General features: G+C 38.0%; 1 protein-coding gene across 4 annotated transcripts in view; it reads left to right on the top strand.

The window, feature by feature from the left end:
- MEGF10 (multiple EGF like domains 10) overlaps positions 1 to 14,920 on the top strand; it is a 112,070-nt gene that overhangs the window by 25,536 nt on the left and 71,614 nt on the right. For all 4 annotated transcript variants that reach the window (XM_030005237.2, XM_030005235.2, XM_030005238.2 and 1 more), the window contains exons 2-4: positions 1,476 to 1,607; positions 4,523 to 4,624; positions 5,973 to 6,073. In XM_030005237.2, the coding sequence (XP_029861097.1) occupies positions 1,492 to 1,607; positions 4,523 to 4,624; positions 5,973 to 6,073 (319 nt within the window). In that variant the 5' untranslated portion in view covers positions 1,476 to 1,491. The remainder of the gene's footprint in view (positions 1 to 1,475; positions 1,608 to 4,522; positions 4,625 to 5,972; positions 6,074 to 14,920) is intronic.

Below are 14,920 nucleotides of genomic sequence, written 5' to 3' on the forward strand. Positions count from 1 at the left end.
TTATCGGGAATTATTTTCTTATTATACTACATATTAGACTCAATGATATCTTTTTTTTTTTTTTTGTGGTGATCTCTGTAGCCATATAGTGTTAAAATTTGTGTGAAAATGAGGATATAAGGTCAAATGTTGACTGAAAGGGAAATATAGTAGCTTAAATCATTACAAGTTACCTATTACTAGTATTCATTCTGGCGTTTGTGGATTAATGGCAGATTGGATTAAGTGTTTCGGTATGAAAATTAAGATCATTTGCTTGAAAACAAAGATAGACTAGTCAAAGTGTTAGGATAATCTTTCAGATTTTTATGTTATTACAATAACTTTTTCTAAGAGCAGAATGTTTATTCTATTTGGGAATTGTACAGCTGGCAGAGGAGGGGGTGTTTTTGCAAACTGTATTGGGAATTCAACTTTGAAGAGCACTAACAATGCAGGATAACATATGATGCTGTCTGTTAACAATGTAAAGCAAAGTCATTTAGACCCTTCCCCTGATTAATTAATTTGTTTTGCGTGAGAATTATAGGTTAGTTAGTAAAAGCACCATGCCATTTTTTGCAAGTCCTAAGCTTGCATTGCGCCTTCCAATAGTGTTGTTTAGCATCTTTGAGAACTGATAAGGAGTATTCATGCATATATATAATTTCACTTTTATACTTGCATTAAAAAATAAACACCACCACCCCCTGAGTCCTGCAGAACATCTTTATATTGCTTTTTGTTCCTCTGACTTGCATCTCTCCACGTGATGCTGTTGCCTGGGCCCTGTAGGAAGGCAGTTTATGGAGGTGCCCAGGTCGAGGCAGTGCCTGGGTTTTAGGGTGCAGCCTTTCCCAAGCAGACCCTGGGCATCACCCCCCTTGCTGGCAGGGGCCCTGGGTCCTCAGGCATCCTTTGGGAGGCCACGTAATGGAGTCAGTCTGTAATTTGGGGGAAGAGTGTTTTACAAAAGGTGCTGCTTGAGGTGGGGCAGCATCTGGGGTTTTTAAAAGAGGTCAGCATAGGCTGCAGGAATTGGGGGTGCTCTTGGTAATGAATGGGGTAGCACAAACCCTTCCTGTGAGTAAAAGTGACATGCAGGATTTCTGACGGTGTGTCATCAGCCGAACCTTTCTACTCTTGCGGTCTTGAGCAAATGCCAGCCTTTCTTTTAAATTGCAGCTCTGTCGTTTGCTGTGGACAAACCATCACTAAAGAGACTGAGCCTGGCTGCCTGCAATTTGATGGAACAGCGGGACCTCTAAAATGTAGTTTGTTCAGCGACTGACCCCCTGCCACTCATGTGAAACTATGCCATTTGGGTTCTTCTTCCAAAACGGGTGTGATATTGCTGCTGCTAGGCAAGCAGTGTGTGTTTCTTGAAGTACCTGTTGCTTTATATTATATATATTGATTGTATATGGGTCAATAGTTTTAGCTCCTTTATCCTTTCTGTAATACTGTTAATGTATTATAAATATTTTTTCTCACAGCCACCTTTTTGGAAAGATGGTTCTTCATTTGAACTCATTTTTTGGCTTCCCTGTCATACTCCTGTACCTTTGGATGGGGACAACTTTATCTTTGAATCTGGAAGATCCCAATGTGTGTAGCCACTGGGAAAGGTAATATTTTCTTCTGGAAAATACATGACATGAATTCCGATTGTAATAATTTTGTTTTGTTTTGTTTTACTTGGCATATTTAAAATTATTTAAAGATTTTAGTTGAGTCGTGAACTGGGAAAAAAATTTTGCATTACTGCGTGGGCAAGGTAAGTTGGATAAGTAAAAGGCTGTTTCACACTGGGCTGAAATGCAGTCATCTTTGCAGTAGGGGTTAGGATGCAAAAAACACTACTGTGGCACCAGCAATATTACACAACCATCTGGGTACAAGAAGTGAATAAAAATAGCTGTTTTTCAATTTAAGTGAAAAGAAGCTTTTACATAAGCAAAATACAATTAACCATATTGGAGTTTGGCCAAACTTTATTATGCTGATTCTTTCCTATTCAACATTCACAAAAACTGAAAAAAGATTTGTTGTTAATTTTTTCTGAGGTTCAGAAATTTATAAGATACAGAAAGAAATTCATCAATTTAGTTGGTTCGTTTGTTCACTCAGTTTCACATTAATTACAAGGAGAACGCCACAATGGGTAGGAGAGGTTGAACCACAAGCATTTGCTGTACTTCTTTTCTTGTGTAAAGGTTATAGTAGTGAAACCAAGCCTTATGGTGGTGGTATTATTATTATTATTATTATTATTATTATTATTATTATTATTGTTGTTGTTGTTGTTGTTGTTGTTGTTGTTGTTATTATTATTATTATTATTATTATTATTATTATTATTATTATGCATGGGTGATCAGCTAGTCCCTGAGACAGTATAACTGTTCACTTGAGGACATCAGTATTTCCTGCATTTAAGGGAAACTGCATTTTATGTTTAATCACTGGGACTGCTGCTAAGCCACTGTACACTTATATGCGATTGTGATGGCTGAATCTTTAAAAGAAAATTGAAACTTGTATTCACTTTTTTATAAAGTCTCTCTCTCTCAAAAGAATCATCACCTAAGGACCTTCCCCAGGAATTTATCTGAGCTTCATGTGAAGCATTTGCAGTCTCTGCCCCTACCATTGTGTACAATTTGGCTTATACAACAATGTGTATATGAAGTAGTTACCATACTAAGTACCTGTTTATAGTATTCAGGCACGTGTTTATGATGTTACTGGATAATGCCCTATATTGTGTATGCTTTGTTTACTGTTTTTGTAGATAAAAGTAGTTTTGAGGGAAGCTATAATGTAGCAAAAGCAAAATGGGAAAAACCCCCAAATATAACTATTTATATTGCATAAGGTATTTTAAAACAAACTAGTCAAAGGTTGCAGAAAGAAAAATATGTCTAGCAAGCATGCCCATTCTGTTGCATGAACTTTTTTCTTCTTCTGCTGAGTCTCAGAAATGGGGAGCAACTCCAAGTAAACTTAATGGAACATTCACACTGTTGCTCAGAGCCAGGCGACAAAGGTACATTAAGTGTGAATGAGTAAAACCCTAGATACAAGCTCTTTACTGCTGCTGTCACTGGCAGTGCTATATGCTTTAATTAAATCTACCCAGCCAGTAATAAAACGGTCTTTACAAATGAACCGTGATCACAGCAAGAAGGAGTAGAGCATGCCCTGCCTCAAACAAAGAGCACAGAGCCTCAGGCAAGCATCGGCACCCCACCAACATTTTGTCGGACTAGGTCAGACAGCTGGATGGATTAAGGTTGCTTGCCTTCATATGGACATAGGAAAAAACAGGGAGTAAGTTCTGGGCAGTTAGAATAAGTGGGTCTGGATGTGTTTTCCCTCAGTGTAGGTGATGACAGTAGGAAGAGGAGATTGTGGCTGTTACCCTGCAACAGGTGCTGAGAGGTCAAAGGGGGTGTGAGTGAGTGAAAGCTGGACGGGCTACGTACTTAGCGTTTTGGCTGGTCCTCGGAATTAGTCCTACTGCAGGAACTTGCCATGCATTCCCGTATTTTCTAACCCCCTTGCGCAATCAAGGACTGACTGACTGCCAGCACAAACAGCCTGCTGAAGAGTTTTCTAGGATGGTTCAATATCTTTCCCTTCTGCAACAGGGCTCTGTTCCTCTTGCTCCGCTGACAGCTCTGGAGGCTCTGGACTTCAGAGCGTAGATTTATTTCTAGGATACTGCACTTATAATTTGGCAGAAAATAATTATAGGACTTCAGCACAGTATTTCTGGAAAAAAAAAAAAAGATTCTCTGTTAAAAATTAGCCAGTAAACAAAACAGGTTATGGACTTTAATATTTTATAATTTTTTATGGCTGAGTAGACTGTTTGATGGCATAACTGTTATATCATTTTTCAGTAATTATTACATAGGTGTATTTCTGTGCTGACACCCACTTAGTATCCAAATACATTGCAGACCTTTCAACTACCAAAAAAGATGTTTTCCTGTGGATACAGTTACAGTTTTTAACAGAAATTTCTCAGAAAATCCAGTGAGATTTTTCTGTTTTGTATGATAACAGAAGAAACCTTGTTTTCTGGCTCTTAACTAGTTTTCCAGCTATCTAGTGATGTTAATAAAAGTTATGGCCACAGGAGAACACGTACTACACACTACTTCGATTTGCTGGTCATTTGAGACACAGGTGTTTTGGTTTTTTTTAAATTTAGGCTTACATTACTTTTCTTTATATGTCTAGTAGTACTATTTCATCAAATGTATTACACAGTAGAGACTTGATGGCTCTCCGCATATATATTTTTCTTTGCTTGGTGGAAAAAAAACCTTTCAATTGATATCTTCTGTTTTATAAAGTTAGCTGATTCATGTGTTACTTAAACTTGAACTTTCTGTGAGTTTTTGTTGCACATGAATATTTTGTTATATTTATTCCTTTCTACACCAGGACTCTGTAAAAGACTTACTTAAATCAGACTGTACTATAAAGGACTTTCTCAATAATCTGTCTGCTTTCTCTCTCTCTCTCCCAGTTATTCAGTTACAGTGCAAGAGTCATATCCACATCCTTTTGATCAAATTTACTACACCAGTTGTACTGACATCCTAAACTGGTTTAAGTGCACACGACACAGGTGATGTATTGTTAATTGTTAATATTGTCAGACTGCTGATATTGTAGATTTGTGAAGATTTTGTGTCTGTCAAAGTCAAGCATGATATGTAGGTTATTGTAGCTATAGTGACTTCTGTGTCTGACTGCTATGGTCTGTGTCAACTTGAAAATGCTTGTCCAAGCAATGCCACATATGTTTTATTAGCAGGTCAGGGTGTATCATCCCATGAAGTGCTAACAGAAAATGAACAGGTTGGGAAAAAGCATGCAATGCACAAAATTGTATTCCTCAGACTCTGTGAGGTGTATTTCTTCAGAAATGTCATGACAGACCCCTTGCTACTTGCAACCTTATATTCGGGGGAAAGTGTATGCTACTTGAAAGGAAAAAGAAGATTTGTTAAATGAAACTCCTTGTGCTTGCAGAAAGTAAGCAAGGGGTGAATGATTAAAAACTGGTGATGGCTGTAAGAAGCGTTTTCCTCAGAGGAATATGCCCATAAGTATGAACCCCAGGGAAAGTCTCCCTGGGGCACAGCAGCTGGAGGAGATGGATCAGTACGGATAGTACATAAAAAGCAGATTCTGAGTTCAAAGAGAGATTACACTTTGTTTACCTGGAACATCATTTATATACGAGCTGTTCTTTGCTGGGAGTCCGGACTGTCTTGGGTGTTGTGGGGATGTGTCTACTGCTTGGTGGAGTCTGTGGTCAGCTGCCAGGAGAGCTGGGGGGACAGTTTTACAGACACGGTGGGGAGTAGAGAGGAGAGAGAGTGGTGGGAGAGCCTGGTTCTGATAAATACTACTTGCTTGTGTCAGAAGGAAGCTGTATTTTCTGCAGTTCTTGACGGGTTTATGTGCTGATTTCTCCGTTTGCTTCTCTCCACTGCCCTGCAGGGCTGCGTTCGGCAGAGCGGCAGGAGGTCTGAGCTCTCCCTTGAGCTTTCCTGCCTCTTGCCTTAACCAGAACTTCTCTTTTCATGACATCTCTGCCCCTAGAAAACTGACTCACTCTTGGGAGGGTGATCACTGATAGCTGTAATGACCCAGCAAACTGATTTGTATTGCCAGGATTTATCCTCCACAGGGGATGCTAATGGCAAAGGCAGCGATGTTCTGGTTTGCATATTAGTTAAGTAGCCAAAATCCTTAACTTTTTTTCCTGCTGCCCAGCCACCCACAGGCATAAGGCTTGGTGGGGAACCACTAGGGCTCTTGAACTCAGCAACAGATAAATCAAGGTCTCTTTGAGCTTTTTTTCTCTCCTCTTACTGATACCTGATTTTTTAAAATGTGTAAGAAAATATATTGTTTTGTTTCTGAACCATGAATTGTATGTAACAACCATTCATTCTTTTCTTTAGGATCAGTTACCGTACTGCCTACAGACATGGTGAAAAAACAATGTACAGGCGTAAATCCCAGTGCTGCCCTGGATTTTATGAAAGCAGGGAGATGTGTGTCCGTAAGTTTAGCTTCTTTTTGCTTTGAAGTTCCATATGTTTGTCACAATGCTGGTTTAGACTCCCCTTTGATGGGCGACTTGTGGAAGCTGAGTTAAGGAGGCTCAGTTATTCATCAGTGGTGCACGTGCAGCTCTCGTTGAAGTCAATTGGTGTTGTGCATATGCAAATGACAGGATAATTGGATCTCAGATGTCTAAGTAACCAACCTTGATGTGATTCTAACTAATGATCATATGGAAAATGTACAGCACAAGTGTCAGTGCATTTCCCAACACAGTAAATAAATTCAAGGTTCAAAACCAGAAGGGAAATAGAAGATTTTTCTCCTTAGCATGGGCCCCAGTTGATCCCCATGCTTAGCCTCTCTTGCAGATACAGAGATCTGTGACAATGGTTTGAAGGCGGCCACACCGCCTTTTCTTGTGGCACATGCCCGTGCCTCCACATCTTCCTAAGTCTAAAGAGGGAAAAGCTGTGTCCAGAGCCTCGTGTGGCCTTGGCTCAGCTCTCTTTCTCTCTCTTGTACGGCCTTCTGCAGACCTTGGAAGGTCTGATTCTTAAAATGGTGTTCATTCAAGAGCATAGTAGAAAGGCAGAATGAAAATAGAGGAGGTGTTAATCCAGAGCCCTGGAAGCATGTGGTTAGGAGTTTAACACAGGGTTGTTCAAAGTCATACAGCTGGTTGGGTAGCTAGATGCTCCTGTTGACAGGACTGACAGCAGGGAACTTGTGATAGGTAAGCGTATCCTTGTGACTGTGAAGGATGGTATATCCTTGGAGATGGGCAAATGTGTAGGGCTAAAAATGAAACTAATTCAATAGTTTTTCAAATTATTTGTCCCTGTGAAGGCACTTGGGCAGCATGGGCTACAACGGTAAGTTTTCCAGAAATCAGGGAACCGAATCTCTTAATCTTTTCATCTCCTTGAAAAACTGGGGTCATCAGGGGCACTCTTTTGTCTGTAACATCATTTGTGATGCTGACCTGTGCGTATACTTTTATTAATTTTAGGAAACAGAAAGGGCATGCGTTATAGTGGAAAACAGCTATATCCATTCCTTGGTTTTTCTTCAGCTCCTCTAATAATGAGACTTAAAAAACCTGCAGAAGCTTAATGAACAATGTCAGAAGGACTGAGGCAGTATAGTTGAATTTTTTCTGGAAATGTGGGGCCCTGTAAGAGCAGACTGGCGAGGCCTGGAGCCTCTGGACTGCCGGGACTGCCCTTGGGTTTGCCGCCCAGTTTCTGAACAGGCAACCGATTGGCAAGCCTTGCCAAGAGAAAAAAGTGAAAAGCCCAGCTTACTGGGAAAGCCACAGTGTGTGAGCTGTTTTGGCAGCTGCTTTGGCTCCTCTTGCATGAAGCTCTGCGTTATGTCCCCGAGTCAAACCCTGAGTCTGCTGGTCTGCACGGGGAGCCCGCCGGCACGCTCCCACTGCCCTGGAGCGGGACCTGGACCTAGGCACGTGCAAAAAGCTGGCTCATGTAACAGCATGTTTTCAGCCTAACCCTGCTTTACCTGGCATTTATTTTCTCAGCTGAGAATGAGAAAAATGGAGATACATTTCATTGTTTTATTGTCTGCCTGACAGCTGTAATGGCAGTGGTGAAGCGTAGCACTCAAGGTATGGAGAAGCTTGTCCAGGAAAAAGTTCTGTGAAATAACGCGTAAGAGATTTGTCACTGCCACTGGATTTCGCAACCCAGTTTAGGAATCGGCAGTGCGGTGGATAGTCTTTGGTCTTTACCAATAAACAAGAGTCTGAAGATCAATATCAGTATGTACATTAAATTTAATTATTCAATAAAAATGCAAAGTAGTTTCTTAATTTGTGCCTTTCTGTTTGTTGTGAGGTGCAGGCTGGAAGTGACTGACAGGATTTATTTGTATCCCTGGAAGATCATGACCTGTGAATGTTGTAACACATCACACTATCATAATTTGTATTTTTGTTTTACGGCACTTCCTGGAATTTGAAAATGCAGCAGTAAGATCTTTGATTTAAAGTGATTTCTGCACAGGGAAAAGCAAGGTCAAAATGATATTTTTAAAAAACAACTTTTAAAAAAAATGGATCTATCTGAGATCAGGTTGGCAATTTTTTTAACCTTTTTGATTTTAACATGTATGTATTAGACTTATATGAACCAATTTCTAACTACATTTGGTTATTATACAGCATATATGAATGCTGTATATGAATTATACAGCCTATATGAATGCTGTATAATTAAACAAATTAAAGATGAATTTTTTTTTATTAAGTATTATACTTTTTGAAGTATATAACAGTTTGACTGATCACGAGAAGTGTGATCATAAGTCTCTTATGTGACTACAGCTTTTACATAGCTATAGTATATGTAGTAAATTCATTCTATATTAACATAGTGATACTTGAAACCTAGTAAATTCCGATCACATTGGATGTAGTAATTTTTTACTGTTATTACATAAAAAGATGCCAGATGCTGATATTCAGGGCATATCTGCTCTGACTTTCGAAGCAATTTTGGAATGCCTCAGACTTCAAATTATGTAAAAATAAAGATCCTTCAGTGGAACTAACTTTGCATTTATTTGCTTCTGTAATGGTTGACCTTGGAAGGCATTCAGATACCTTCAGTCCTCTTGATCTTCAACTAGAGCTGAGGATTCAGGGCAAAGGAGGAGCTCAGTTGTTAATAGAAGGTGGCAAATATTTCATGCTTTCCATTGTTTCAACCAGCTTTCTTCGTAGTGAACTTGATGCCTGCATACACTGTGATAATACTAGTTGTCCAGTTTAACTTGGAAAGCAAGTGTGATGCTGTCAGTTGGGATCAAATGGTAAGACGTAGTGATGTGGGGAGGACTCTTCTCCTATATCATCATAGGAGAAATATCACTGGCAGAAAGCCAACACAAAATCTGCAAGAAAATGGCAGCTACATTGAAAAACACACATGCACCTCCCCCCTTTTTTATATGCAAAGATAGAAGAGAATCAAAGCCATTTGAAGTGTTGCGGATATCTTCTTTTATTCTATTCTTGCTCCACAATGTGCACAGCATTTCCATTAGGGTGATTTTATTTTCCATGCAGTGTGTATTATTTTTTACTTAGTGGAGGATGTAGGATGCTTCTAAAAGGCTAAAATATTTGTGGTGCTGTTGATGTTTCGTTGTTTGTTTGTTCCTTTGTTTCACTTCTCAATTTAGAAAGCTCAATTAGAAAATTCTACTGGTAGATGATTTTGATATGACTCAACACTTCAGTGCATACAGCGATGAATTGAAATCTTGTGACTTCCTTTTTAAAATAATAATTAGGAATCTACAGCGTGAATACTCACCAGTCCCTGTTCCCTTAGAGGCAGTACTTACCAGTGGTAATGCCACTTCACTGCCTATAATGGGAAGAGAATTATTTATTGCTGCATAAAGAATTGCAAGAATGTGCCAGCCTCGTGTTGCTGAAGTCTGTAAATTTTGTATTCGCAAAGGAAGAGAATGACCAATAGCCAGCGAAAAGCACTGGCTGAAATTTAAGTGGGGGTTTTATGAGTCTTTTGGAGTCCAGTCTGAACAGATTAATTTGAGTTCATTTTAGGATACAAGATTTCTGTGGAATTGTGACTCTAAGTTCCATACTTCTTCCTGAAAACTTTCAATAGCTGAAACTTGTGTTTTAATCTTTGATGAAAATTCCTTTTGTGTTTTGTCTTTGGATTCAGTGTATATGTGTATATAGATATATATATATATATATGTGTGGAATATATATATATGGAAAATATAGAACCAGGCCTTTTTTATCACACATACAGAAATTTTTGTTTTGTTTATTCTTCTCTAAATTAAAAATAACTGTTGTACTCTAAACTGTTCAAACTCTGATACAGAATTTTAGCAACCTCTTTGTTTGACTAATGCCATTGATAAGAAGACAGTCACACTAGAAGTAGATATCCGTTAAGAGTTTTATGGAAAAGACCACCCCACTACAGCCATCATAAGCTTAAAAAAAAGTCTGTTAAGCAACTCAGATACCTGTCTTTCCAATGTTTCTGAGTTTGTTGAAATGATTCTGCATTTACATCACTACTAGTAAGTGACAAAGTGGCATCAGAAGTCAGTGTCCATCTGCAGCCCTTAGAAGCTTTTCAGGGAACCTCTTGGGGAAGTTTTACATGATGTTAATAAATATTATAATAGACACTTTTTTTTTGTGTAACTTTTGGCCAGTATAGACATATTATCTTGCAGATTGGGTTTATTATGGCAAGCAGCGTTCAGTCATGCTGAATAGAAAAATTACCCTGTGTTTTGTTAGTTGTGCCATTTGGATTTGTCTTCAGGTGGGTAAAAAAAATTAATTTTAATTCCAACATTATGTGGGGTCAGTACTTGGACTTCTATAAGCATGAATATTTCTGTTAGTACTTCCAGTATTATCCTGGTTTGTGCTCTCCTCATATAAGTCCTGTTTATAAAGGATATGAATAATGTGCAAATTTCTGACTTCTGTCTTCCCTATTGCCAGTATCTCTGCAGAAGAATAGGCTAACTGGAGCTCAGGTGATTATTTATTTTTGCTCTTAAAAATTACAGTGCATGTTATTAATGTTTAGATCTGATGGACTTCCTGAGGTGATCTGAATGCAGTTTATATGCAGATACAAAGACAGAATCATTCTGTTAAGTTCTATAAAGGAACTTACTCCTCGCCTTAGAAAGTCCATACCAGGTTAAGAGATTGACTTAGTCTCTTATTTATTCCAAATAATTTACTGTCACTTATCTCCTAATATCAGTGGCAATCCCTAGGATATTTGGCATATGGATACTAGGCTAAAGCTACAGACTGAGAAGTTTTTACAAAAAGTGCAGTCTTCTGCGGGTTTGGTTTTTTTTGTTGTTGTTGTTGTTGTTTTTTTTACATTTACAAAGTCCATTCAATTTTTAGCATGTTTCTGAAATTAAAGAATTCAAAGACTAAGACGTTTTCTGGTGGATTTCTTGTAGATTGACACACATGCAGAAGGGAGAATGATCCTAGTAGCATTTTGGTAGCTTGGACATTGACTTCATATACAGTTTCTGACAGTGTAGCATTTCTAAGAACATTAAAGGAGAAATGTGCCTGTTGAATTTCCTCTAGACCTGAAATATAAAATAAACCATCTATCTTAATGCATAACTGGATATCACTCCCTTTAATAGCAACTGGTCATCAAGCGTAGGAAAAAAGATTAATCAAAGGATATGTTCAGGTAACCAAATCAGGATAGAGTGGTATTAGTAGAAATGCTAAACATGAAGCACAGTCAGGCATGTAGTGTGACTTCTTTTGTCAGAAGTCATTTATCTGAAAGAAATAATACGGAGATCTACTTAGAATCCAAAAGCAGGCCCAGTTCAGATATTGCTCTAGTCTTCCTAATATGAATTCTCTGTAAAGTTGATAGGAATTTTATTTAATAGATTTCAGGTATGAAATCTCATGAAATCAGGTATGATTTCAGGTATTTGCTCATTTGATGATGTGATTAATTTGTTTAAAAGGTGGAAGTCTAATTGTGGAACCGTAGTTCATTCTCCTGGTCATTTACTAATGTGCATAATTACAGCCAAAATATGTCAAGCTTTGCTTATGTTAATTTATTTATGTCTGGCTTTTCAAAATGAAAAAGCAACAGATCCTAAAATGCATGCATAAACTTTCATTGAAGATAAAAATATCTTCTTTCAAATTTTGTTACTGGAAATTCTTCTGTATCTTCTTTTAACATCAGATAATGCAATGCACAGCTGTCTAAATGTCGTCTATGGTGACTTACAATGAAATAACTTCATGTCACTTTCTTAATCACAGTGGGCAGATTCATAAAATGCCATTCAGAAGTTTCAAGTCTTACAATGTTCCACTCTTCATATATACTCTAGTTTGGAAGTGGAATTCATATGAGGCACAGGAGTCACTCCACTCAGCTGTAATACTTTAAGTAGGTATAGCAATGGAGGAGCAATCTGCATTTGCACTGCAGGGGTTATGCTGGAGCCCATCAGCATACAAGTAGGCATTTGAGTTGCAATCTTCTCTTGAGCTGGAGCACTGTCTCCCTCTCTTCATTGATATCAGTGCAAGACACATGATCAGTGTTGGAAAGTGGTAGCTTGACCTAAAATTGTATTACATGTTCTACGCCTCTAGCATGACTGGCTTAATCCCCCTGGTATGAAGCTGTGGTGCTGAAGCATGTCTGTGAGCATGTTGGCCAAGCAAGCCCTTGCCTCACATCGCTTTCAGCTTGCTGTAATAATGGGTGTCGATGGCCTGGGTGGATTACAGATGTCTTTTCACATTGATTCACTTTGCTGAGCATCCTCAGCAGGGCATGTTCATTTAACTGGTTACAGGAGTACCAGTGCCTGCAACTGAGGTGGGAACAAAGCTCAAGCAGCCTGGTGGGCTTGTGTCCAGGGGACACGGCAGGTCCTCCCATGGTGTGGAAAGGGCTGCTGCAGGGAATTGCACACGCAGCAGCAGATATTCTATAGATACTTGAAGCCGGCTGATACCCTATAGTAGAAAGAGCAAATCTACCTTTTGTTTTTTAAGAAAATGAAAGAATATGATCTGCTGAAATAGACCTGTAAGTTGGACAAGGCAAGATTTTAGAGAAGATTTTGAAGGAAACAATAAGACACAGAAGAAAAAGGGAAATAAGATGTAAAAGGAAATAGGCAAGAGTAAGCTCAGATTGCTTTTCATATGATAATTGATTTTTCCCTTAAAAAAGAAGAAGATATGACTTGTGCGATTTACTGCTGCCACTGAATTTTTGGTGCTTTACACTGCTCAGTATCAAAAAGACTTAATGTTAAGTTTTTCACCTGCTTTTGCACATAAGTATTTTCTTATATCATGTCCACCAATTCCATAGAAAAACAAGAGAAAACAGTTTCTCAGTCCCTGATGTCATTCATGTCTTTTCAGCTTGTTCTAGTGCTTTTTATGTTGTCCTCACCTTACACTTTTTTGTAGGTCATGTAGTAAATTTTGGTTCTCTTATCCCCATGATCAGTGCAAAATTTTTTTACAGATTCTGTCTCTTAGGGATGTTAACTAGGATTCAGTTGCCAGGAGTCAGTTAGTCCATCAGGTGTCTAGAGAATAATTTCTTTTGGTTACAAAATAGGTTTTTATGTATATCCAGAGTGTAGAAAGAAATCATTCTTTGATCAGATAAATTTTTGGGCATTAAGAAACTTTAAAAAAAAAAAGGAAATACTGGATATCTTTAATTCTTTTGTATATCTTGAATATTTTTTGAAACATCCTTGGCTTTAGTTTATGTTCTTCAAACTTCTTCAAACAAAAAATTACATGTATCCCTTCTTTGAGAAAGAAATTTGTGTATTTGTATGCCATATATATATAATTTTAACTGATCTTCATTGAATTTATTTGGAAGCAGCAATATTTCTGTTACACAACTTCCTTCAGTGGTCTTTATCTCATATTTCTTTTTCATTAGAGTCAGCAGAGTTCTGGCTGTCAAACACCCCGACATTGTTACCTATAGATAACTTCTATAGAGACTTAGTAGTTGTAGCCCGTTTTGAAGAGTTGTGTTTGATTTATGTTCTACTACTGGAAAACTGAAACACCACTTCAGTGGCTGAAGAGAAGTTACTGTTGATTTATGCTGTTGTGGCTAAGAAAAGAATACAGCTCTAATTTGCGAGATGACTGCATTGTAAACACTCCGACCCGAAGTTTCTTCTGTTGTACATTTGTTCTAAGACAAGTCTATTTTATTATTGGAAGTAATTGATGATTATTTGCACAGCACCATAGCGTGTGCTGTTACATAGGAGTTGTAGGAAGGACCTATGTGCTCAGCATGTTGTGAGGGGCAGTGCAAGGGGATGTTCAAAGAGCTTCTTCTGTACCTCTCGCTGCATGCAGTTTCTTACAACGTTTTCAGTTTTGTAATTTTTTCCATCTGTCTCCCAGAGTATGTGATCGAATGACACTTTATTGTATTTAGCCCTAGTGCTCAGGAATTTGGGTTGAGTTTATTGGTATTCACTAAGTTATTCATACATGTGCACATGCAGAGACATGCAGCTACCATCTGTTGTCCTGGGGCTTACTGGTAAGTTTGTTCACACATTTGGTTTAGGGAGAGCTTCAGTGCCCAAGGCAGCACTTACCAGGCAAGAATCTTCATAGGTACAAGTAATTCATGTCTAGCTATAAGACTAATGGAAAATTGTGATGTATTATTTAAACCCATTCTATTCATAATAAATAAATAGAGAACAATGAAATAGCTTTGAATTAGTATCTTGTATCATCTAAAATTTAAAGATTCATATTCTCCCTGTTGATTTCTAATGAAGATCATTTTAATGCACATCTGAAAAGTAGCTTATTAGAAATAATTTTGAGAATGAAAATTAAAGGCTGTAAAAATATGCAATTAATGGCTGGGATCCCAGATAACCAAAGATTTTAGCAATAGATATGATTGATCTCTGTGTGGCTTTCCCTTTTCTTGGACACACAAAATATAAAGATGACCAATGTGCTTCATTGTGTTTAATTAGGAAAAAGACAGGACATTTTGCAAGTATTTTTCCTAATTATTGTAGAGCATTTTAAATCCATTCAGAACTGAGATGATTCACCTGTAGTCCCATTAAACTTCTTGTAAACACCAACTTTGTCTTTTTCCCATCAGTCACCTTGTATTCATTGGTATACTGATCAGATTCCTGTCATAGTTCTCTGGAAATGTTGGTACAAAGAAAATTCTCATCCTGTGCACATTTTTTAAGTTCTATTGTT

Source organism: Aquila chrysaetos, chromosome Z, assembly GCF_900496995.4.
Source record: "Aquila chrysaetos chrysaetos chromosome Z, bAquChr1.4, whole genome shotgun sequence".
In the NCBI taxonomy this organism is placed as follows: domain Eukaryota; kingdom Metazoa; phylum Chordata; class Aves; order Accipitriformes; family Accipitridae; genus Aquila; species Aquila chrysaetos.